This window comes from Ochotona princeps, chromosome 8 (genome assembly GCF_030435755.1).
Source record: "Ochotona princeps isolate mOchPri1 chromosome 8, mOchPri1.hap1, whole genome shotgun sequence".
NCBI lineage: Eukaryota > Metazoa > Chordata > Mammalia > Lagomorpha > Ochotonidae > Ochotona > Ochotona princeps.
In genome coordinates this window covers 11,864,333-11,889,488 of record NC_080839.1, presented here as the reverse complement: position 1 = coordinate 11,889,488, position 25,156 = coordinate 11,864,333, and the positions used below count along the sequence as shown (strand labels likewise).

Genomic DNA, 25,156 nt, shown 5'->3' with positions numbered 1-25,156 from the left:
TCACGCAGCCAGAAGACACAAGCATCCTATGAAGAACCCAGGAGGAGGAGTAGGCCACCCAGTCCTCTCTAACAGAGTTTCCACATGGCTATGAGGAGTCCCACTCTGTCCTAAGAGCATGAGGCTCAGCGAGCATGGAGGACAACCTCCAGGGCTTCAGGATGCGGCGGGAGGCTCTCGGCCCTGGCAACCTCAAAGCTCATGTCCAAAGGTAACAGGGTTAACAGTGGTCCATGTTACAACCGGGTCCCTAGGACATCTATATGAGTATACAGGAAGGCCATCTGTTCACACATAACACTACACACTCATGGTGCTGACAGCCCAGCTTTCTGGACTTGGAAGTTATCCTTCAGGCTTCCTCACAAATTTCCTCAGCTTTCAACCCAGAAGTTCCCCAGCTCCTCTTCTTTACAAAGGCAAGCAGGCGTGGAGACGGGAGAAAAGGCAGCAGCCACAAGCATGAGGGGGGTCCTGGCATGGGACCATGGTCAGGGCACAGGCAGCTGTTGTGGGACAGGACCTTCTAAAGGATGATGACTGCACTCACTAAATCAGAGTAGAAAGGAATGGGGGAGACAAGGAATCTAAAGGATTTACGTTGATGAGTGCTGGTGTGCTTGCAGCTGCCAGGACAGAAACAAAAAGTCAGGCGGGGTGTAAGGCACATAGGCAATGGCACAGGTACACAAAGGAGAAGCAGAACAGAGAACCACAATACAAGAAAAGGACAACACATGGAAGCAAGCAGGAAGAATGGAGACACAAAAAACAAGCCTGCAGACAAAGAATTACACAGAAGAATAGGAAACCAAACATGTTAAGAGGCAGATGAGAAGCAGAGATGGGAAAGAAATAAGGGGTTGAGGGTGAAAGCAGAGGACGAAAAAGGTGAGAGAAAGAGCAATACTCACCAAAGAGACAGGAGGAGGCGCCAGGAGGAAGAGCTTTCCTCACCAGCATATTTTGTTTCAGAAAAGCAGCAAACTGTGCTGGAATGAATCAGAATTACAGAATCACAGCCAGCCAGAGAAAGGAGAAAAAGACATGGAATAAGAAAAAAGATGAAAAAGTTCCTAGGAATTAGCCAACAAGGGCTCTCTGTTCCTACATGGATCAGAAACCTGACTCTGCCATCAGTAGTTCCATGGCATCATCTATAAGGATGAAATTTTCTATGAAGATAGTAACATGTGGCTGTTACCAAGATTTAAGTTCCAAGAAGAGGGCACAGAAGTAGTAAAAGCCTCATTAATTTAACTACTAATCCTTGTCTGCCTGTGAGTATTGTGTTCCATGGCAAATTTTCCCCATAATGCTGTGGGTCTTGCTGCAAATCTAGTTCATCAATGGGCTTTCCAAAACTTAGATTCTCAATCAATCATGCCCTTCAGATACAACTGGTCACTGGATCTTCATCAAAAATCCAAGGAGTCACAGCCCACCCAGAACTTGGCTCTGACCACCACGCAAAAAGATCCAACTCACACAGCATCCATATGAGATGCAGGGCATTGGCCTCTGGTTTGCCTTTACCCATCCATTTATACTTTTCTTCTCTGTTAACACCACTGTTAGAAGCAGCCTCACAAGAGGCCTGGGTTAAGTTCTGGCCCTTGAACTCCTCTAAAAAAAAAAAAAAAAACACACACAGGGGAAGCTGGCACAGCAGTCTCTTGTCACTCCTACCTCTCTGCTCTACAGTGGCTCCACTTGTTGCCTCCTCCCAGACATTCCTATTCCCAAGACCCTCAGGCAAGTTCTTGGTCTATCATCAAACACTGATGCCCAAGAAACCTTGTCTGAAGCACACTGTTTTTTCATCTTTCTATATATTAAAATTCAACCTTTATGTAGAATCTGAAGTTCTTCAAACAAATTCTAAACATACAAATATTTTCTAGTCCTCTCTCAAATCTATCTGCAGAGAACCACAATAAACTTTGTTGGAGGTCCTAGTATGGGAATCTTTATTTTCTAAGAGTAAGACAAAGAAAAGGCATGACATGAGTTGAATTGCCTTGGAATCTGATGGATAAAATCAGTCATCCTATTTCAGAGCTCCCTGACTGCAGGAATGATTGGGAGAGTTAGGGAGAAAAAAGAGCAACCCCACTTAGTAGTCAGAAAAGAGTTTAGGCTGATACACAGGTAGGCAGCTCATAAAGCCCAATCTCTCCAAAACACCAAAATAGAAAAGCTGCTAAACATCCTATTAATACATAGCTCTTTGGACTTCAACCTAACTTTGCCTGGACAGAAATGTGGAGGAAAAGGACCTCTTACCCCTGAGACAGTCTGATGCCTATATATCCCAACTGCCTTGTGGCATCAACTGCACAAGACTGAACTCCAAAGGGCCACTGAGCCACCCTTTACCTTGGGCTTGTTTGTGGGTCAGCACAGCCTCTGTCCGCTGCACGTGTCTCTTCAGCAGCTGAGAGCTGCCAATCTGACTGGACTTCTGGGCAGAGGGGACTGTGGTCACTTTGGTCTTGGGACTGGAGGTGGGACTGCTGGACACACTGGAAAGATCCTAAGTAGGGCAAGGAGGTCAAGATACAAGTGGATGTCAATTGGATTTGTCTACCCATCATGTTCCCTGGAACACCCCTGATAAGAAACTACAGGCCCACAGCACTGACAAGGCAGACAGGAACCAATTCTACAGTTCAGATTCCCTTGCCTAAGTCCTCCCGTCCGGCCTCCTCCCTCGCACCCACTACCTCCGAGCCTGAGGGTGAGGCGGGCAGCTTGGCAGCAGGGGAGGCAGGCCGACTGCCCCGCTCCGGAATTTCGAAGGCCAGGTCCCGACGGGCGGCATCACGAGGCTTCTTCTTCTTCTCAGCATCCAGATCCCGAGGCTCAGAGCCCACAGGGCCTTCAGTGCGAGTGAGCACTCCCGTAAGGAAATCCACAATCTCATCCTAGTGTAAACCCAACCTGTTAAGACCTCATCACAGCAGAAGCCTCCTTAATTACTTCAAACTAGAACCAACTCCATCTTGGCTTTGGAACCCAGACACAGTGGTCTTCACACAGAGTGGGCACTTACTGCCCTTAGGGCAGCCATGTCATGCTGCACTCTACCACTCTTCCAATAGCCCCTTTCTCCCCATGCATCACTCACACCTCAGCTTGCCACTCTTCTTCCCACTCTCTTCTACTTTGCTTCCTTTTTATACCTACCAGTGGCCCCAATTACCCCTTAATAGAAGTTGCTGCCAAGAAGGCTAAATCTAAAACGGAGAGTCCAGAGCAGAAAACCATGTTTACCTGAATACATCTGTCCACCATGCTCTGAGTCAAGCCTTCCGATTTCTTCTTTGCTTTGCTTATTCTAAGAGGCAAAAAGACATTAATGGTTACCTTTTAAAAAAATTATTAAAAATGTATTTTTTTTAATTGAAAGATTTACTTATTTTTGTTGGAAAGGCAGATTTACAGAGAGAAGGAAAGACAGAGAAAAAGATCTTCAATCTGCTGGTTCATCCTCCAAATGGCTGTAACAGCCAGGGCTGAGCCAATACAAAGCCAGGAGCCAGGAGCTTCTTTCAGGTCTCCCATGTTGGTGCAGGGTCCCAAGGCTTTGGGACATCTTTTTTCCAGGCCACAAGCAGGGAGCTTGATGGGAAATAGAGCAGCTAGGACACGAACCAGAGACCATAAGGGATTTCAGTACATGCAAGGCAAGGATTTAGCCACTGAGTCTTTACACCATGCACGAGAATTTTTAGATTTTTACTTGGAAGATGAAGTTACTGAGAGGAGACAGAGAGAGAGAAACAGAGAGAAAGATCTTCCATCTGCCAGTTCACCTCACAAACAGCCACAATGGCCAGGACCAATCCAACTCCGAAGCCAGAAACCAGTAGGTTTTTTTGTGTTTCATGGGTTCAAGTCCCAAGGATTTGAACCATCCTCTGCTGCATTCCCAGGCCATAAGCAGGGGGCTGGGTTGGAAGTGGAGCAACCAAGACTTGAAACAGTGCCCATAGCACTGTAGGTGGAAGCTTAGGCTACTATGCCAAGCCACCAGTCCCAATGATTTACCTTTTAAAAATCCAAAGCATCCCATGAGAGTAAAAATGGACTTTTCTTTCATGCTGGTTATTTCCTAGGCCAAGGAAGATTGATAGAAGCCCTCAGGGCTAAGCTCTGAACCTGTTGCCACATTTACAGAATGTAAATGAATAATGTCATTATAAACAACAAATGTGAAGACCATGAAGATCCATGCTAAAAGGCCCACATCCACACCTAGGGTTTCACAACAAGCACTACCTGTGTATTATTAGGACTTCATCTAGAGTTCTCCAACACAGTCCCACAGCCTCAGATTACAAAGGATTACTGAACTAGATCAGAAGGAGAAAAGGTGATTACAGTCAGTCTGAAAGGGTAAAACGGGCCTGGCACTGTGGCACAGTGGATAAAGGCACTTTCTGAGGTACCGGCATCCCTTGTGGGTGCTGGTTCCAGTCCTGCCTGCTCCACTTCTGATTCAGCTTCCTGACAATGTGTCTGGGAGAGCAATAGAGCACGGTCCAATTGCTTGGGCCCTTCCACCCACTTGGGAGACCAGAAAAGTTCCTTGCTCCTGTCTTTAGACAGGCCCAGCTCAGGCTGTTGTTGCAGGCATTTGGGGAGCGAACCAGCAGATGAAAGATTCCTGCCTCTCCCTTTTTCTCTCTGTAACCGCCTTCCAAATGAATAAATTTTTTTAAGCAAACAAACATAATAAATAAATTGATAAGAGAAAATGACAACAGCCAGCTGCATTCCCTTTTTGAAAATCAGTAGTAAGATCCTGGCTTCTTATGAGGGGAGAAAAGGTGTCTTAGCAGAGAAAAAAAAAGCACCAAGTGACAAGATGGAGAACATTTCTAAGCCTCCAAATTCTGACATCTGAATTGACTGGATGCTGGTTTCTGATCTTACAGAACATCTTCATTTTACAGAGAGTGGCAGAATCTAAGCAACATACCAAAGCCTCCAAGCAAGAGCTCCAGAATAACTAAAGCCTCTGAATTCTCAGTCCAAGAACAGCACTCTCATCTTGCCCCCATTCCCTCACAGCAACTCAAAACACAGTCTACTATGGAATAGTGTCACTGCAAAAATGTATTTTCCCTGGGATTTTCTCCATGAATGGATCACGTCCCCACAGTAGGAATGCTTTGGGGCAGTGTCCCACAATGGTGTCACATTCAACATTCAGAAAATAAAGTCTCAATCATCATGAAAAACAAGCATTCACACAAAAAGATTGGCTTGAGCATCAAAAGACCAGACACTAAATTCCTAACAAGCTGGTAAATGACAAAGTCAGAATGATTTTTCCAAAACTTGCTGACAAAACAGAGACAATTTGCTGCAATTGCTTTAAGCACTCTAGGTAGAACATACACCTGAAATTAACCTCTAAAACTGAGCTATGAAAAAGAAGGCTGGGGGTGCCAGGACTAACTACAGGCAGCCCTTATTGTGGTGCCAGTTTGAGTTCTAGATTCTAAGCTTCCAGCCCAGCTCTCAGCTAAGCATCTGAGAGGGCAGCAGATGATGGCCTAAGAACCTGGGCCTGGCTCTTGATTTTGTTTGATCTGCCCCAGACCTGGCTACTGTAGCTATTTGGAGTGAACTGCTCCCTAACTCTGTTTTTCAAAGAACATAACTTTATATAAAAGGAGGCCAGGGAGAACACTTGGTGTGGCAATTTTAGCCTCGCTTGGGACACTACATCCCATATGGAGTGCCTGGGTTAAAAGCCTGGTCCCACTTCGGAGTCCAGGTTCCTATTAATATGTACTCTGGGGTACAGCAGTACTTGGGTTCCTGCCATCTGTATGGCAAACCCCGCTGAGTTCCTGATTCTAGCCTTCTGCCTGGCTCAGTCCCAGCTACTGCAGACATTTGGGGAATGAACGAATGGATGGGAGCTCTGTCTCTCCCCCTCAAATCAATAAAAATAATTGTGAAAATTACTTTAATTGTACATGCCTATCCTAACCAAAGTATGACAAAGAACATGCTTATGATCTCAAAGGATTTTCTCACCACAAAATAACTACTAGTTACAAAGAGAAAAGTAGTAATTTTACAGCGGAGAACCATAAATGTGTAATCCAGGTTATTATCAGCAGTGATAAGACAGCACCAACAGGTATCCCCTGATGGGATATATCGGGAAATTTTTTTTAATTTCTTTTTTTTTAAATTATTATTATTTATTATTTTTAATTCATTAATTACATTGTATTATGTGACACAGTTACATAGGTACTTGGGTTCTCCCCACCCCTCCCCAAACCCTCCCACCATGGTGAATTCCTCCACCTTGTTGCATAACCACAGCTCAAGTTCAGTTGAGATTCCCCCATTGCAAGCGTATACCAAACACAGAGCCCAGCATCTTATTGTCCAGTCAAGTCCAACGGCTTCTTAGGTATACCCTTTCTGGTCTGAAGACAGAGCCAGCAGAGTATCATCCCAGTCAATTGAAAGCTCCAACATACCATCAGCAAAAATTTACATCATTATGGAATTAATTGACATAGTAATGAGTAACCAATATGTTAAAAGTAAATGTGAGTTCCTAGCCACCTTCTGTGACCACCTCACTTACATTTCAATATCGGGAAATTTATAACACCTCTGAGGCACTCTGACCAAAAATTCACACCTCAACATAATCACAAAAATCTCAAAAACTTCAATTGAGGGGCAGTGCACAAAACTATTGGCCAGCAGTCTTCAAGAATGTCACAGTTATGAAAGAAATAAACTGTGTGAAGAAAGAATAAACTGTGTGAAATTAAACAAAGCAGAGAAATCATGTTATTTAATGTAATGTATGGTCCTGGATCAAGTTCAGAGCCAGGAAAAGGTCATTAGGGAAACAGCTGATAACATCCGAGTCTGTAGATTAACATTTCACATCTATGTTGATTTTGAGAATTATGCTTTGGTTATATAACATGTTAGCATACAGAAAATTCAGGTGAAAAGTGTTATGAACATGTTCTGTATTATTTCAACCTCTTACAAATCTGAAATTAATTAACAATGTAAAAATTAATATTTCCTTTTCACTCAGAACTGAACAAGATTAGTTTAGCTATCTTGCTGTCACAAAGCATTTCTCTAACCTGTGACATGGTACTCCCACGCCGCTGGTAGAAATCACTCACCTGAGATTGTCATCAGCGCCTCCAACCACCACCAAGCTGTTCTCAGCCCGAATCTTCTCCCGGAAGTCCTCCATGGCTTCAGGGTGACACTGCAGGGAATTCTGACCAATGACAAAGAGGACTGGAGTCTTCATATCCAAAAGTGGATCATCCACATCCTGGAAAAAGTTGAGATTTTAGATTCAGCCAGCTCAAACTCACAAAGCACTGACCTGGACACAACTCGGGAATCAGTGAGTCAGTCGTGCAACTGCAGGTGCATCCACATTGGCGTGGACGAGGCACACATGCCCCCACTCCCATGGCCAAGGACCCAGCAGTCAGCTTTGTCCCATTCTTACCCCTCTGGGGCCATCCACAGTGAGGAGAGGAAACCCAAGGCAGACAACTGCAGTGACACACTCCATCACAGACACCTGTCAAAAATGGCATGGCTTGTCTAAAGGACAACCGATTTCACTGTTTGTTAGCCTACTCAGAATCCACAAAGGACCTAGATCTCCCAACCTGTTCTACCTTCTCTCCTCTCCTGTTCTAACTTCTGGGAACATCAGCCACTACGGCAGCAGGAAGTTCAGAGAGACCACCACCTCTCCAAATCAGCCCACACCTTGGTAAATAAAGTCCTAAGAGGATCCTGGCTGATGGCTGAATCGGTTTGAGAGGTCTGATAGTTCTACCCTGCCAGGCCCCTCAGTTGAAAGCCTTCTGCTCCCTTTCTTTTCATGAACGCTAAATATAAGCAAGACAACACAAACGTTGCCATTCTAGCTTCCAGATATTTCCAATTTCCTAGAGCAGTTACTGGCTGAGTCCCAGCAACACTGGGAGCAATGAGTATGGGAAACAGCCTCCTTCTCACACTCCTACCTTTCACACTCAGTTGGACCAGATCAATCAGAAAACTTGGGGTTTGGATGTGTCTGGGACATTTACACAAACTGAAAGATGTATAAGTGAAAAACAATAAAGAAGGGCTTCCTTGACATTCTGGAAAGGGGGTGCACAAGAACACAACAGCAAATTCCAGAGCTATTTTCACCTCTGGAAATTCTTAGTTGTTAATTTTTAGGTGGAAAATAGTACGGTACTTACATTCAGAGAACAAGGAATTTATTTTAGTAATACATTCTGAAATACACATAAATGAAATTATGTACTTGTAATTTTCATCAAAATAATCTGAAGGAAAAGAAATCCAGCAGGGGTAAGGTGAAACAAGCCTGGAGTGCAAGAACTAACCATCTGTCAAGCTAAGCCAAGGGCCAAGTGATTTATTACACTGCTTTACTCTCCCTGCTTTTGTTTCTGCCTAAAATGTTCCACAATAAAGTTACACTAAACTTCCCCAATCTACAATGCAATCATAAAGGGAAAGCATCTAGCTCAGTGTCTGCCGCACAGCAAAGGCCTCAATGGAGCAGTGTAGTAGTCACAGGAGCAGTAGCAGCACCAGCAGCAGTAACAGCTGATCCTAGGACAATGTCCAGTTTCTCAACGACCTTCAAATAAGATGGAAATTACTTACGTGACAGGCCACCAAAGCTCCTGTGTTCCAACCAATCAAGATAATGGGTTTATGTGGAAAATGGCTGTGAATCTTTATGGGAAAAGAAAGAAGACAGTTAGGTTAAGGGCCCAGATGGATGGAGAACAAGCCCAGAATGATGGCTGTGCCAATGAACTAAAGTGGGGGCATTCTCACCTCCAGCACTTTGCTTCTCACTGCTCCAATCATATGCTCGAGACACTGCAGAACTCCTACCCCACTGCCATTGTTCAATAGATGAGTGGCTACAGGGATGACCTGGAGGAGAGAAGCAACATCCAGGCCAGCAGAGCTAAGCTTCAAATCTCACAATTCTGCTTAATCCATCCTAAAATCCCTTCAACCCTGGCAAGTATCATTTGATTATCAAATACAAGAAGGCAAGGATGCTTCACACATGAGTTCATCTACTCTGACCTCCTTCAGCACTTTTTTCTCTTAAATAATCTTACAAGGCTATCTCCCCATCCAGGAGAGAGCTCCCATCTCTCACACATACCTTGCCTAAGCAGGAGAGCTGAGACTGCCAGAAGCGGTGGCGACGTGAGGTGGGGAACACAGAGCTGGAGGGGCCCGAGGAGGCGATGAGGATCAGAGGAGAGCCTGGGAGTTTGCTCTGTGGAGAAAAAAAAACACAAAAACACCCAAGAATTCGTGATTGTAAAGTGCTCTTCCACAAAATCCAAGGACTGTTATCTTTCTCATCCTAACCAGTAACCCTTTGTTTATAAAACTGGGTTCAGCACTACATAACACAAGTTATAAATTAAAAAAAAAAAAATTAGATAAGCCATCTGTCATCTTCCTGCCAAAGGTCTAAGGTTTTAGTATAAAATACCATTTGCCAGTTTAGTCGTGAGCTGTCCAACTTACTGGTTTGTTGTGAGAAAGCACCCCGATGGCAGGGTCCCATGGCCGCTTCAGGAGGAGGGACAAGGCCTCAGCTCCTGCAGCCCCAGTCTTCGTGTTGGAAGACACAAGCATTCGGTCAATCAAGGCTGGGATCTAGGATGAAGGAAGAACAAAGATGCTGTTGTGTTCTTGTTTAGCCTCTTTCCAGAATGTCAAGGAAGCCCTTCTTTATTGTTTTTCACTTATACATCTTTCAGTTTGTGTAAATGTCCCAGACACATCCAAACCCCAAGTTTTCTGATTGATCTGGTCCAACTGAGTGTGAAAGGTAGGAGTGTGAGAAGGAGGCTGTTTCCCATACTCATTGCTCCCAGTGTTGCTGGGACTCAGCCAGTAACTGCTCTAGGAAATTGGAAATATCTGGAAGCTAGAATGGCAACGTTTGTGTTGTGAAATGAGACTTTCCCACCACCAACAATCAGGCTCTTAGGAGGAAAGAGCCATCATAAGCCATAAAAGACTTAAGCTAAGTCTTGTAAGCCTTCCTCGGAAGCAAAAGTACAAATAAACACTCCTCTGAAAAGCATGTTCCCACCATGAAAAGTACATGGCTGTAATACTTTGCAAAGTAATCTAGTGGTATAAATATGAGACTCCGCTTCTGACATCTTTCCCTAGGAAATGAAGGAAGGACGGAAGGAACAAACAAACAAGCACACACACACACACGCCAGCATTATGGAACAGTAAGTTAAACTACAACACTACCGTCCCATATGAGCATCAGTTTCAGTCTTGGGGGAAAACAGTGGACAATGGCCCAAGTACTTGAGCTCCTGCCATCCATATGGGAGATCTAGAATAAGTTCTTGGCTGGCCCAGTTCCAGCCACTGTGGCCAACTGGGGAATGATAGAAGATGGAATCTCCCTCTGTAACTCCGCTTTTAATGAAACAAAAATAAGCAAATAAATCTTAAAACACAAATACACATACACCAGGGTAAAATTATATGGACTCTGAATTCATCACCAATAATACAAAACGCTGAAGAAATCTAAATGTATATGTAACAGAGTAGTTAAGGCAAACTATCCATCTACTTGAAGAATATATATATATATATATATATTTATTTACTTATTTAAATATATATTTATTTTTATTAGAAAGGCAGGTTTTGGGCCCGGCGCCATGGCCTAGCAGCTAAAGTCCTCACCTTGAACGCCCCGGGATCCCATATGGGCGCCGGTTCTAATCCTGGCAGCTCTACTTCCCATCCAGCTCCCTGCTTCTGGCCTGGGAAAGTAGTCAAGGACGGCCCAAAGCTTTGGGACCCTGCACCCGTGTGGGAGACCTGGAAGAGGTTCCTGGTTCCTGGCTTCAGATTGGCGCAGCACCGGCTGTTGCAGCTCACTTGGGGAGTGAATCATCGGATGGAAGATCTTCCTCTCTGTCTCTCCTCCTCTATGTATATCTGACTTTGTAATAAAAATAAATAAGTCTTCAACAACAACAACAAAAAAAGGCAGGTTTTATAGAGAAGAGATAGAGAAAGAACCATCCACTAGTTCACTCCTCAAATGGCCACAATAGCCAAAGCTGAGCCTATCCGACGTCAGGAGCTTTTTCTGGGTCTCCCACATGTGTGCAAGGTCCAAGGCTTTGGGTCGTCATACACTGTCTCCCAAGCCATAAGCAGGGAGCTGGACTGAAAGTAACTGAGACACAAACTGCACCCACATGGGATGCCAACGCTTGTAGGCAGAGGATTAGCCAGTTGAGTCACTGTGACTGCACCCATCTAACTGTATATTAAGGATCACTTTCAAATGCTTGTAAGAATTCATTAATAACATACAGAAGCAATTTTGCTAAAATGTTAGATAAAACAAAATAAAATTATTTCCACTCAGAAAAAATATATAAAAATGTTAATAGTCATAGGTGAAATTTTTTATTATAGATTTCTGTATCTTCTAAATTTCCTCAATGATCATCATTAACAACAAAAAAAAAAAAACCAAAAAAAAAAAAAAAAACCAACAAAACCCTGCATTTTCACCAAAAGAACTGCTTTCAAGTTGCAGCATGTTAAAGAAATCTGTTACTGCGCCCGGTGCAGTAGCCTAGTGGCTAAAGTCCTCACCTTACATGCACCAGGATCCCAGATGGGCACTCTTTCTAATCCTGGCAGTCCTGCTTCCCATCCAGCTCCCTGCTTCTGGCCTAGGAAAGCAGTGGAGGATGGCCCAAAGCCTTGGGACCCTGTACCCATGTGGGAGACCTGGAGGAGACTCCTGGCTCCTGGATCCAAAATGGGCTCAGCTCTAGACATTGTGGCCACATGGGGAATGAATCATAGGACGGAAGATCTTCCTCTCTGTCTCTCCTCCTCGCTGTATATCTGACTTTCCCATAAAAATAAATCTTAAAAAAAATTTGTTACTGTATCCATAAATGCATCCTACTATATTGTAATTTATGCCAGATCTAGCTTTACTATTTATTAAAATGGTGACTTCATAGGTATATAAATAGAGGTTTCACACGCTGATGTCTTCACTGATACACCTTGTGAATTTCACTCTACCCACAAAACGTCACAGTGATATAGGGGAAATTTTTAGTTAATTAGAAATGATTTTCAGAAAAGCGAAAGACACTTCTGCAAAACAGGAAAATGAAAGCGTACTATAGTGTGGGGAGCAGGGCGCTGAAGCTGCTCCAGGATTGGTAGGGGCCGTCGCAAGATGGCGGCTAGCCCAGGGCCAGGAGGCGGAGTTGATCTCACCAGCAGGTAAACAGGAAGTCACAGGGATAGGCTAATGCCCTCGCCATGATTACTGGCCTATCACATAGCGCCAAGTGGACCCATGGGGAGAAGTGATCGGTGGAGAATGATATAAAAGTAGTTGGTAAAAGCTAGGCGGGGATGACAGACAGACAGACGGACTGATGGCGAAAGACGGAACAAGGAAGAAGGACGGGCGGGAAGAAGGGTGGTGGAGAAAGAGCTGGAAAAGAGAGATACAGACAGAAGCAGAAACAAGAGACGGGGACAAGAACGGAGAAATGCATCAGAAAGTACAGGAAGAAATATGGGAAGAAGGGTGGCGGAAAGAGGGCTGGAGAAGCGGGGAGGAAAGCTTAGACCAATGGGGACAGGAGCAGCAGACAGAAGGATTTAAACGCAGCCTCTTTTGGCAGTGAAGGGTCCAGTTGTGGTTCTGGTTTTTCCCAGATCCTCAGAGTATGCCTCGTCATTTTAGTGTCACTGCTGGGCAGAAACACTATAGTTTTTTTTTTTTTTTTTTTTTGAGACACTGTAGTTTCATACAGGCTGTAAGAGTTCAAAGAAGATAAGCTGCTTCTAATTTTAGAAGTGACAGTAAAAAAGGATTTCCACAGGAGAGACTAAGAGACTGTAACTGTGCTCTCAGTTTAACTCATGAAGCAAATGTTTAGGCAAGAGCTGCTGGAGCCTGCATTGTGGCACAGTGTGTTAAGTCACTGCCTGGATGCTAGAATCCGACATAAGCACCGATGACTGCCAACTGCTCTACTTCCAACCCAGCTTCCTACTAATGCACCTTCACAGTAAAAGATGGCCCAAGTACTTGGGTGCCTACCACAAGTAGAAGACCCAGGTAGAGTTCTAAGCTCTTTCCTTTGGCCTGGCCCAGACCTGGCTTGTGAAGCCATGTGTGGAATAAATCAGTACAGGAAAGACCCGTTTCTGTGTCTCCCCCTTTCTGTAACTCTGCCTTAAAAATAATAATAAAATCTCAACAACAAAACGCTGTGGATATAGGCACCACGCCAGTACTATAGATATATTTAATCTACAAATGACAATAAAAACAAACACACAGGGGGCTGGTGTGCCATGGCATAGTTGGATAAGTTCCAGCCTGTGGTAGTGGCATCATGTATGGGTACCAGTCTGAGTCCTGGCTGCTCCACTTCCAATCAAACTCCTTGTTTATGGCCTAGGAAAGCAATGGGATGGCCAGTCCTTGAGCCCCTGCACCCACATGTGAGACCCAGAAGCTCCTGGCTTTGTTTTGACTCAGCTCCAGTCATTGTGACCATTAGCAAAGTGAATCACATATATAACTCTACCTTTCAAATAAAAATAAATCTTAAAAAAACCTCTTTTTTCAAAAAAAGTTAAACTCTGGGGTAGCATTGGGGAAAAGCTGACAACTGCCATGAAAGGAAGTGAAATAATACATTGCTAACACAAACTGTCCAGAATAAAAAAGATCTCACAGATAATTTTCATCTAAAGCACAGCATGTGAAGTGAGACAGGCTCTTTAGAACAGGCAGGACTCCAACAGAGGAGATAAGAGAATAACTTTCTAGTCACAGATACCAGGAAGTGGTGAGAGAGCGTGGAGTTTACTGTAAGCACAGGTGGGGATGTGAGTAAGGAAGTTATGAAGATCCTGAGCTAGTTAAAAAGACTCAAACCATCCACATGGAAGACCTGGAATGAATTCCCTTGTGGGTGGCAAGGATCCAAATACTTGCGCCACTATCCACTCCTCCCAAGGTGCATATTATCAGGAAGCTGGACTGGAAATAGAGTGTCCCAAGTGATGTCTGAAAATTCTGGGGATATAGCTGGTAGAAGCAGTCAGCCAGGCAACTTATAGTAGCAAGAAAGGCCAGCTTCCCGCCAAGGAGAAGGAAAAACTACTGACGAAAAAAAGTCAAGAACTGAATTAATCTGGGACTGGTGCTGTGGCCTAGCAGATAAAAAGTCACTACCTGAAATACCTGTACCCCACGTGGAAGTTGTTTCAAGACCTGGTTGCTCTGCTTCTGACCCAGCTCTCTGCTAATGCCCTGGGAAAGCTGGAGGACAGCCCAGGTCCTTGGGCCCCTGCACCCACACAGGAGTCCCGGAAGAAGCTCCAGGTTCCTTACTTCAATATGATGCAGCCCTGAGTGTTGTGGCTATTTGGGGAGTGAACCAGTGACTGGAAGAGCTCTAACACTGTCTTTCAAAATAAATAAAAATAAATTTTCATACAAAAAGTTTATCTGTTAAAGAAAAAGCTAAATTAATTCAAGTTGTCCACAGCTGGTTTACATTGGAGCAAAACATACAAATATTTCCAGATGCTTTGAGGAAGCTATTACAGATCATTAACAGTTTTGACAGCTTTACTACATGTTCAATGTTGTGCCCAGCACTCTACTTATATTAACTAACTAAATTTTCTTAAAACTGTTAAATAGGTATCATCATCAGCCTCATTATAAAGGAGAATCAAGGAGAATCTAGGCTGAGTTTACACAGATGATCAGTGAAAAAAATCGAATCAGCCAGAACCTGCACTCTATCTCTCAACAAGGACAGCGTAACCTGGACCCTAACATGACAGCAAGCCCTAAAGGCGTAACTGTGCACAACCAAGAAAGCAGGGAAACATAATGATATATTTCTAACAAGTTATTAGAGCCCAAGTGGTGCTCCTGAAGACTCATCCTGTGATGGAGACCAGAAACTCACTGCCCTATTCTGTAATCCCTCGGCACTTAGCACTGTACGCTGGCTTCCTATACCATTCAAATATCCTCGCTGATGAGCCTGCATCTTCCCAGGGACAATCTGACTCAGCAATGACTCAAGCCACAGCTGCAAGGCTACAACAACTCTGGTTTTTAGATCCACACCTCATCCTGGAGATGGTAGGGCTGAAGACACTCACCTGAGATGACATTCTGCCTCCTATCCAATACTGAGCCTGTAGGTTCTAGATGTATCATCCAGGCTGGACAGGCAGCGACTTTATCCAATCCACATCTTGAACCCACTGAAGAAGAAACTGGCTATCACTAGGACGGGGCAGGTACCAACCACAGCCATACCTTCCCTTTCAGCGTCTGCAAAGCATCCAGGTAGGCTGCCAGCATGGGCAGACTCAAGGTCTCCACGAGGGTAGTATGTAGCCACTGGATCAGCTTGGTGTCCCAGCTTACACTTGCCAGGGCCTGTCGTACTCTCCTTGCACACTTGTCCACAGCAACACGGCGCAGCACTGGCTCATTACAAGCCTGAAAGATAAGTGGAAGTGATGAAACACAGGAATCACTTGGTTATGGGAAGGATAAGTGAGTCAGCCAGTGAGGCCTGAGCCAGGAAGAGCCCACCGTGGGCAGATTCTGGTATCTTACCCCTTCATTGGCCAGGCGGGCAAGCCGGTCACACTGCAGGGCTTTGAGGGTCTTGTTGAATAGCTTGTTCTGGGCCACTGTCCAGCCAGTCCTATAACGGAAACTCTGAGGAATTAAAGTCACACCCTGGGGACACTCCCCACAAAGGTCCACCATACAAAGATTATGCTGTGGTTTTTATTTTTATTTTTTTTTGTATCCACTATGAAAGAATACAACTCAAATATAACTAAAATCTAAATAACTGAGGTAAAAACAGAAGAGCTGGATTCTGGTCCCAATATGGCCAAGGAGTCAAATGGGGATATATTTGTATTAATACACACACTATAAGAGGCAAGACTGGTCAGTCACAAGGAAATCTTTTAGTACAAGGAAGGCTAATGATTTACATACTGGCCAAAACAAGTGTTAGTAAACAGAAGCTTGATAGCATTGTACGAATGCATTTTCAGTTCATAAAAAGAGACAGATTCAGCAAGTATTTTTCTGTACTAAAGTTAAGACTAAAGTAAGAGTTCGATTTAAGGGCCCAGTGAGGTAGCCTAGTGGCTAAAGTCCTCGCCTTGCAACTACTGGGATCCCATATGGGCACAGTCCGTATTCTGGCAGCTCCACTTCCCTTCCAGCTCCCTGCTTGTGGCTTGGGAAGGCAGTAGAGGATGGTCCAAAGTCCCTAAAGTCTTGGGACCCTGTACCTGCGTGGGAGACCCGGAAGAAGCTCCTGGCTTCAAATCAGATCAGCTCTGGCCACTGTGGCCACTTGTGGAGTGAATCAATGGATGGAAGATCTTTCTGTCTCTCCTCTCTCTGTAATTCTGACTTTCCAATGAAAATAAATAAATCTTTAAAAAAAGAATTCTATTTAAAGTAGAAATTTAATAGAAATATAACTGAGAAAGTAGCCATTATTTCACTTCCTAATAGTCTACACCACACGAATTTCTCTAATTCTTTCACCTATTTTTTCGTTTTCTTTTATATATGCCAAACAGCAAACTTATTTTTGAACAGCCTGCCCCACGTAAGCTACCATTTTTTTTTAAAAGATTTCATCTTTTTTTTTTGTTTGAAAGGCAACATTAAGAGAGAGAGAGAGAGAGAGAGAGATCTTCCATCTGCTGATTCACTCCTCAAATGGCTGCAATGGCCAAAGCTGGACAGTCCAAAGCTAAGAGCCAGAAGTTTCATCCAGGTCTCCCAGGAGGGTACAGGGGCCCATGCACTTCAGTTTTCTCCACTGCTTTCCCAGCAGGGAGCTGGATTCAAAGGAAATGGTTCAACAGGGGCTTGAACTGGCACCCAGGTGGTGGCTTTACCTGCCAAAGGCAACTCCTACAGGCAACAGTTCACGTATCAGCTGTTTCACTTCCGATCCAGCTCCCTGCTTGTGGTCTGAGAAAGCAGTGGAGGATGGCCCAAATCCTTGAGCTTCTGCATCCTTGTGGGAGGACCTGGAAGAAGCTCCTGGCTCCCAGCTTTGGACCAGCCAAACTGGCCATTGTGGCCTTTTGGAGAGGGAATCAGTGGACAGAAGATCTCTCTCTCCCCTCTCCCCTTTGTAACTCTTTCGAATAAAAAAATCATAAATCTTAACAAAGATTCATAAACTCAAAATGGTGGGAAAACGACCATTTCACTAAAAATCAAAGAGGCTCTATAAAATTTTACAAAGATGGAGTTTTTACAGTCAAAGAACATGAAAAGAAAAGCAAAAAAATAAAGAAATACAGGGCCGGTGCTGTGGCCATCTGATTTAAGCCACTGCCTTGATTCTTGGCATCCATATGGACACCACTTTCAGTCCTGGGTGCTCTACTTCCAACTCAGAAACCTGTTAATGTCCAGCAAAGCAGGGGAAGATGGTGCAAGCGTTTGGGCCTGCACATCCACATGGGAAACTCAGAAGAGGCTCCTAGCTGCCAGTTTCCACCTGGCCCATCCTCAGCTGTTGCTGTATTGGTGAGTAAATCAGAAGATGGAAGACCTCCCTCTCTGTAACTCTGCCTTCCAAATAAAATAAATTAACCAAATACAAACTAAGATAATAAAGTACTACTTTTCATTTCGCAAATGGATAAAAATTAATACTATGCTGCAAGGGTATATGAAAACATACTACTCCATATTCCATTGGTGGAAATATAGCAGCTGACTTTTAAAAAAGTCATTATGGAAAAATCATTTTGGGAAAGAAATCACAAAACCTAAACCAGACTGTCACATTCTGCTCAGAGTCCTTGAGTGGTCGCAGTTCAATCAATCAAAAGCTGAAAGGGCTGTGTGTGGCTCTCATCGCCTCTCCAACCTCCAGCAAGGCAACTGCCCCTCAATTACTTTGCTTTAGTCATGCAGCACATTATGTCCCCTACCTTCCAGGCATACTAGGCACACTCCTGCATTACAGATTGGGCCACTGCTGTTCTCAACTGAAACAATGGCTCCTTCACTCAGCTTCTTCAGGTTATTATTCAAATGTCATAGTTACAGCTTTGCTTGACTTAACCCTATCTGAATCCCAAACCTATCCAAAGACTCCTTTACTCTCTTTTCTAGTCACATTGCCATCTGAGACATTATCCATTTTATCAATTTGTTTAGTTTGTCCCCCTCTGCAGATTTTAAAGGCCAGGATGGATGGAATTTTTGTCAGTTTTGTTTAAATGACGCAACCTCAGCTCATAAAAAAGAGCCTATCAAACCGTGGAGAGTTAAGACAACTACCAAACAAATGGATGAACTGTGTGCATGGTGTATTCTGTAAGTAATGGTCCAAATTCAAAGCCTTGCACTTTATGCTTTACTAAGCACATGAGCACAGGAAAATGGAAACATGCTCTTCTCACTGGTAAACAGAGTTCTCAACTGTACCAAGCTGCTCAAGGTACAGTGAAGCAATAATTTCTCTCCTCTTACTTCCCAACGAACCAGCATCACTTTCATCATACCATACCACATAAGACAGCCTAATTCCTATAGGACATCCCTCTAGGAACATCAGTGGCATGGCCCAGAGCAAGCACACAAAAGACACACTACCCTTTGTTATTCACATGTACAGTGATTCTGGTGTCATCAGAAACTGAAAATTATCTAAGAAGAAGAAAATGTCCCCTTTCATTACAATTTTTCACTTGCAGAATCCAACAGAATCCCAACTAGGAGCCAGGCCCACATCCAGCTCTGCAAGAGATGCCCATGCATCTTGAGTCCCCTGAACAATTAAGGGGTAGGGTGGAGGACATTTAGTGCCACCCTTAAAAGGCCACTAGGAGGCCTGGTGCGATAGCCTAGAGGCTAAAGTCCTCGCCTTGCATGCACCAGGATCCCATATAGGTGCCGGTTTGCATCCTGGCTGCTCCACTTCCCATCCAGCTCCCTGCTTGTGGCCTAGGAAAGCAGTCAAGGATGGCCCAAAGCCTTGGGACCCTGCACCTGCATGAGAGGTCCAGGCTCCTGGTTTCAGTGGAATAACTGGTTCCAATTCCAACTCTGCTTCCCTGCCAATGTGAACCCTGTGAAGAAAGCAGATGATGAAAAACCAAAACTGAGTTCCAGGCTTAGCTTAGCTTTGGTCCAGTGATGGCAGTTGTGGGAATTTGGGGTGGGGTGGGAGGGAACAAGATTCCTGTCTCTCTGTTGTTTAAGTAAAATGAAAATAATACAAAGATACAACAAGGAATAGGTATTTGGTCTAGTGACTAAGATGACCTCACAGCAGAACTCCTGAATTTGATTCCCAGCTCTAGTTCCTTATTGCAGCTTCCTGTCAATGCACATTCTGGGAGGCCAACAGTGAAGATTCAAGTCATCAGATTCCTCTCAATGAGAAACCTCAATGAGGTTCAAGACACCTGGCTCTGACACCCATCAGCCTCACCTTTTGAGGGGACAGTGAACTGGCAGATGGGATCTGCCTATCTACTGTACAAGTAAAAACAAACACATAGATGTATCCAAGCCTATCTGGAATCCTACACTATCTACTGCAACAGCCAGAGAACTGTTATAAAGGCAGTGATTTCTTTGTGAAATTAATACATACCCTTATTAGTAATATTATTGCTAGCAATTAAAATGTTTTTGCAAGAACCTTTTTTCATCTTGAAGACTGATTTCCAAGTGAGAGTTAGAGATGTTCATCGAGTAAAAATTTATCTATATATTTGTTTTCCTTTAAGATTTGTTTCCAATGGGTCCGGCACAATAGCGTAACGGTTAAAGTCCTCGCCTTGAATGCACCTTGATCCCATATGGGCGCCAGTTCTAATCCTAGCAGCTCCACTTCCCATCCAGCTCCCTGCTTGTGGCCTGGGAAAGCAGTCGAGGATGACCCAAGGACTTGGGACCCTGCACCCATGTGGGAGGCCCAGAAGAGCTCCTGGCTCCTGGCTTTGGATCAGCTCAGTTCCGGCCATTGTGGCCGCTTGGGGAGTGAAGCAGCAGATGAAAAGAAGGTCTTTCTCTGTCTCTCCTTCTCTCTGTAAGTCTGCCTTTCCAATAAAAATAAATCTTAAAAAACGAAAAAAGAAAAAAACAAATAAAAAAGATTAAGAAATTTTAATTTCCAGTTCTAAGAAAGAAAACAATGCATATAATGAATCTGTGGCATTAGTAGAGGAGGTACAATTGCATTGCGGCCTTACTGCCAGCAATGATGCTCATTTATAGTCAACCAGGTTGAGCCATGAATACATTTATTCACTTTCAACAATGTCTGGAGGTTTCTCAAAGCCTATTAATCACATTTCAAACATTAATTCCAAAGAGAGAACGAGGTGTATTTGATTTATGAGACACCAACAGCACTTCTAAAATGACCCTATTATTTAGCATATAATAGGATGTTTCCCCTATTTGTTTTTCTTACTCTATATTTATTCTGAAACCCAAAAAGATGAGAGCAAGGAAAAGGACATGAACAAAAGGGGAGAATAGTTCAAAAGCAATTTAGAAATTACCACTATATGCTAATGACAGCTAGAATTAAATTTTAAAAACCACAATGATGACAAGTCCAAAATCCAAGAAAAAGTTCTTAGAATTGCTACTGAATACATAACAAAATGATTCTAGAACTGAAACATGCTCTCTGTATTTTTGCAGCTTCGTGGGAGGCTGGAAAATTAAGAAGGGGAAAAAATGATCTAACCCAAGATTAAGATAAAGAGCATGCAAAGATATAATTAAGGAAAAATTTAAAAACAGGAGACAGAATTTTAAATACAAGTCTAAACAGTCAAATAGCTGATGGGAACTGCGGTGAGTCAACTGGCTCCCCACTACCTAAACCTACTCCGTTTTCATGCGTGTAAAATGCCTTCTCTTCATTTCTAGATGAGATCAGATGATCTTTTGTTTGCCATGCCCTGACTGAGACTGAATGATATGTTGACCTCTGGCTCATCCTATTCAAAGCAGCCAAAAAGGCCACATGGGTCCAGCAACAACCTGGCATTTTCAAAAGCACTCTTTATTTCCCTGACACTGTTTCAAGAGGGATGAATTCAACGTTAAAAGATCTAAGGGACTTTTAAAAAGATTTATTTTATTTATTTGAAAGACAGAAAGAAAGAGGGAGAGAAAGAGAGAGCTGCTTCACCACCTAAAAGGCTGGACCAGGGCTGGACCAGGGCTGAACCAAGTCAAAGCCAGAAGCTTCACCTAGGTGTCCCACATTGAATGCAGGGTCTCAAGCAGCTACGTCGTCTTCTGCTACTTTCCAAGGACCATTAGCAGGATACTTGATTAGAAATGGAGCAGCCAAGATTTGAACTGATACCCAAATGGGATGCTGGCATTGTAGATGGCGGCTGGCCCCATGGCGTTTATTTTGCTGTTTTGTTGGAAAGGCAGATATACAGAGAGGAGAGACAACGTGAAAGATCTTTCATCCACCAGTTCACTCCCCAAGTGGCTGTAATGGCTGGAGCTAAACTGATCTAAATCCAGGAGTCAGGAGCTTCTTCTGGGTCTCCCATGTGGTGCTGGATCCCAAGGCTTTGGGCTTCACTCCACTGCTTTCCCAGGCCACAGGCAAGGAGCTGGATGGGAAGTGGAGCAAACCAGTGCCCATATGGGACCCTGGCACATGCAAGGCAAGGACTTTAGCTGCTAGGCTACCGTACTTGGCCCAGCCCAGGATGTTTTTTTAAGCCACGAGTTAAACAGGGAATGACAAGGAATATCAAAGAAACTAGTAAGTCACACTTCTGAGACAGGAAGGAATAAAGGAAAAAGCATAGAGGAAGGGAGGGGAGAAAAAGTAACTCAAAGGTCTTAAAATTTCACACATCCAACACTCAGATTCCTACACAAGAATCTTAATGTTGGACACATACTTAAATGTTGGATACATAGAATATTAAGATATAAAAATTATAAAAAATTCACATGCGGTCAGCATGGTGGTATAGCATACTAACCTATGCCTGCAGTGCCAGTATCCCATGTGGGCAGTGGTTTGAGTCCTAGCTGTTCCACTTCCAATCCAGCTCCTTGCTTGTGGCCTGGGAAAGCAGTGGAACATAGCTAGCAGCATGACTCTGCACCCATTTGGGAAACACAGAAAAATTTCTTGGCACCGAGCTTCAGATCAGTTCAGCTCTGGCCACTGTGAACATTTGGGAAGTGAAGCAGTGGATGGACTCTTTCTCTCTATAATTCTTTCAAATAAAATAAATAATTTTTTTAAAAAAGAAAAAAAAAAAGATGACAAACATTCACAAAGGAAGGATGGGTTTCTTCTGCCTGGAATTCAGATTGGATTCCTAAGACAAAATAGCCTGCTTTATGACATTAATTCCTTCCCTTAAATATTGGAAATATCCTAAAATCCACTTGAGTAATGCTGAGAAAAATCACTTTTAAAAATGAGAAGGGGCAGGTATCATGGCTCTGTGATGCCAGATTCCTTATGGACGCTGGTTTGCGCCCTGAATGCTCCACTTCTGATCCAGCTCTCTGTTAAGGGTCTGGGAAAAGTGTTTTGGGCCTCTGTCACCCGCAGCGGGCACTAGAAGAAGCTCCTGGCTCCAGCCTAACCCAGCCCAGGCCAACCTGGTCAACTGAGGCATGAACAAATAGATGGAAATACTTCTCTCTGTAACTCTGACCTTCAACATAAATAGATAGATAGACCATTTCATCAAAGAAACGTTTTGTTAAATGTCTTTCAAAAGCTGTACATCTAATGAAACATGTATTTCACGAAAATATAGAGAGGAAAAAACAAAGCTGGACCAATATCTTCAAGATTATATCATTGTGCCAGTAAATAACCATTTTCAAAGTTCCTTCAAGTTTCATGACTGTGACACACAGACACAGAAACATTATCCAAACCTAGCCATTTAACTTCTATAAGAGGATTGGTAGTAACTATTTTAGAGTTTATAGAGCCATATGCTTTCTGTCACAATGTTCAACTTTATAGATATAATGCAAAAGCAGCCATGAACAAGCTTAATGAGAGAACATCACCGTAATCCAATAAAACCTTATGGATACTGAAATTTGAATTTCACATCAGGAAATTTTTTTTTTTTTGCAAACACTTAATATGCAATGCAAAAACCAAGATCTGGCCTACAGGTCAGTTTGACAATTTCCGATCTACAGAATTAAATCAAGCAAAGAGGGATTTGTAAACCACTTCCCAAATTATCAGCCATTGCTGGACAAAGCTAGAGTCAGGTCGGAGAGGCTTCATTTTCTATACACACAGAATCTGGAGGCAGCTTTGTTTGTCGGTAGATTGATTTATTTGAAAGTCAGTGCTAGAGAGAGAGCCATTCCCCGCTATGCCACAACACCGGCCCCCTCTGGAGACAATTTCTACTGAAATAATTCAGGTAGAGGGAAAATGAGCCCTAAAGGAAATTACGTTTAACTCCACAGATGGAGAACAATCTGTAAGCTCTCATGGGGAAAAAAAAATCAGCGTTCTATAGACCAATCCTATAGTCAACGGAGTTCTTCATGTGGGAAACTGTAATTTTACATGACTTTATACAGGAAGAAAGGAAGCAGCAATTTAACAATCAAGTCAACGGGAAGAATGGCAACAAGATAATTATAATCAGAGCAAAGGGAACTCCCAACTCCAACCAGGAACAGGCTCATCAAATGGTGACCTCTTCCCAAGCTGAAGCTCGTCAATGTCATCAAATCATGAAATGAACCATGCGTAAAAGCGGCCTACCTGAAGAGATGGTTTGCAAACCCAAGACAAAATTTCACCAAACACTAAGAAAATACATATAAAAATAAACTGAGCTCTACCAAATTCTATCAGTCGAGCACATGACAAAAGAGAAGCACATAGGTCCACAAGATTACAGAAAAACAGAGCAAGGTAAAAATTTGTCTGTTGTTTCTCCTCCCCTCAGAAACAGGAAGAAGAGAAAGTTTGGAATCAATGAGCACACCCACTTCTCCCTAGCCCTAAACTGTTCCCACGCTGATCAACTATGTAAACATCACCTAAAATTAAAAAAAGTATATAAAAATTTTTTTAAATAAAATAAAACTAATTTGTTGAGGCAGACATTTGATGTAGTGGTTAAGATACTGTTTGCAGTGCCAACATCCCATACCAGAGTGCCCGAGTTCAAGGTCTGGCTCTACTCCTGATTCCAGATTCCTGTAACGCACACCCAGAGAGGAAACAGATAATGGCTCAAGTATGTGGGTCCTTGCCACCCAGGTAGGAGAACAGGGCATTTTGTGGGCATTTGGGGAGTGAATAAGTAGTTGAAAGAGCTCCCTCTGTGTGTCTGCCTCTGTTGGTATCTATGCTTTTCAACTTACAAATAAATGAAAAGAACTTGTGTTTCTCTGTAGGACTGAGCAGGTGAAGGAATGCCCCAGCCTCTTGTGTGTGCCCACCTTGGCTAGAGAGAAGAGAGGTACGCCACATACCATCCTGAAGGACAGGGCCTTCACCTGTCCACATCTAGAGTGGAATGGCTTCCCATATTCTCATCCTCAGCAGCCTCTGCCCAGGCAGCAGCAGCAGATGATCCAAAGTTCTTAGACCCCTGCACCCACACGGGACACCCATATGAAGGTTTCAGCTCTGACTCTAGCCTGGCCTACCCCTGGCCACTGATGCCACTTGGCGATTAAAACAGCAAATGGAAATTTCTCTCTTGGTCTTTCCCTCTCTCTGTAACACAACCATTCAAAGAAACCAATGCATCTTTTATAAAATTAATACATAAAAACAAAAAGAATTACCAGAATCAAGAGATTTTTTTTTGGCTATTCTTATTATTAATTAATTTTTTAATTATTACAAACTCTCTTGCCAAATTCAGTGACTCCAGCAATATTCTAGTAGCTGATCTTCACCGACAGCAGTTTTTCTCTTTT

At 43.4% G+C, this 25,156-nt stretch overlaps 1 protein-coding gene across 5 annotated transcripts in view; it reads right to left on the bottom strand.

Moving 5' to 3' along the window:
• Positions 1–25,156, bottom strand: part of KANSL3 (KAT8 regulatory NSL complex subunit 3) — a 49,155-nt gene that overhangs the window by 11,627 nt on the left and 12,372 nt on the right. For 4 of the 5 annotated variants that reach the window (XM_058667586.1, XM_036496646.2, XM_058667587.1 and 1 more), the window contains 12 exons: positions 15,782–15,872; positions 15,476–15,661; positions 9,613–9,744; positions 9,239–9,355; positions 8,896–8,997; positions 8,719–8,790; positions 7,532–7,606; positions 7,191–7,348; positions 3,277–3,340; positions 2,727–2,927; positions 2,380–2,536; positions 915–992 (listed from right to left, as the gene is read on the bottom strand). In XM_058667586.1, coding sequence (XP_058523569.1) covers positions 915–992; positions 2,380–2,536; positions 2,727–2,927; positions 3,277–3,340; positions 7,191–7,348; positions 7,532–7,606; positions 8,719–8,790; positions 8,896–8,997; positions 9,239–9,355; positions 9,613–9,744; positions 15,476–15,661; positions 15,782–15,872 — 1,433 coding nt within the window. The remainder of the gene's footprint in view (positions 1–914; positions 993–2,379; positions 2,537–2,726; positions 2,928–3,276; positions 3,341–7,190; positions 7,349–7,531; positions 7,607–8,718; positions 8,791–8,895; positions 8,998–9,238; positions 9,356–9,612; positions 9,745–15,475; positions 15,662–15,781; positions 15,873–25,156) is intronic. The other variant, XM_004590764.2, reaches the window with a different exon arrangement.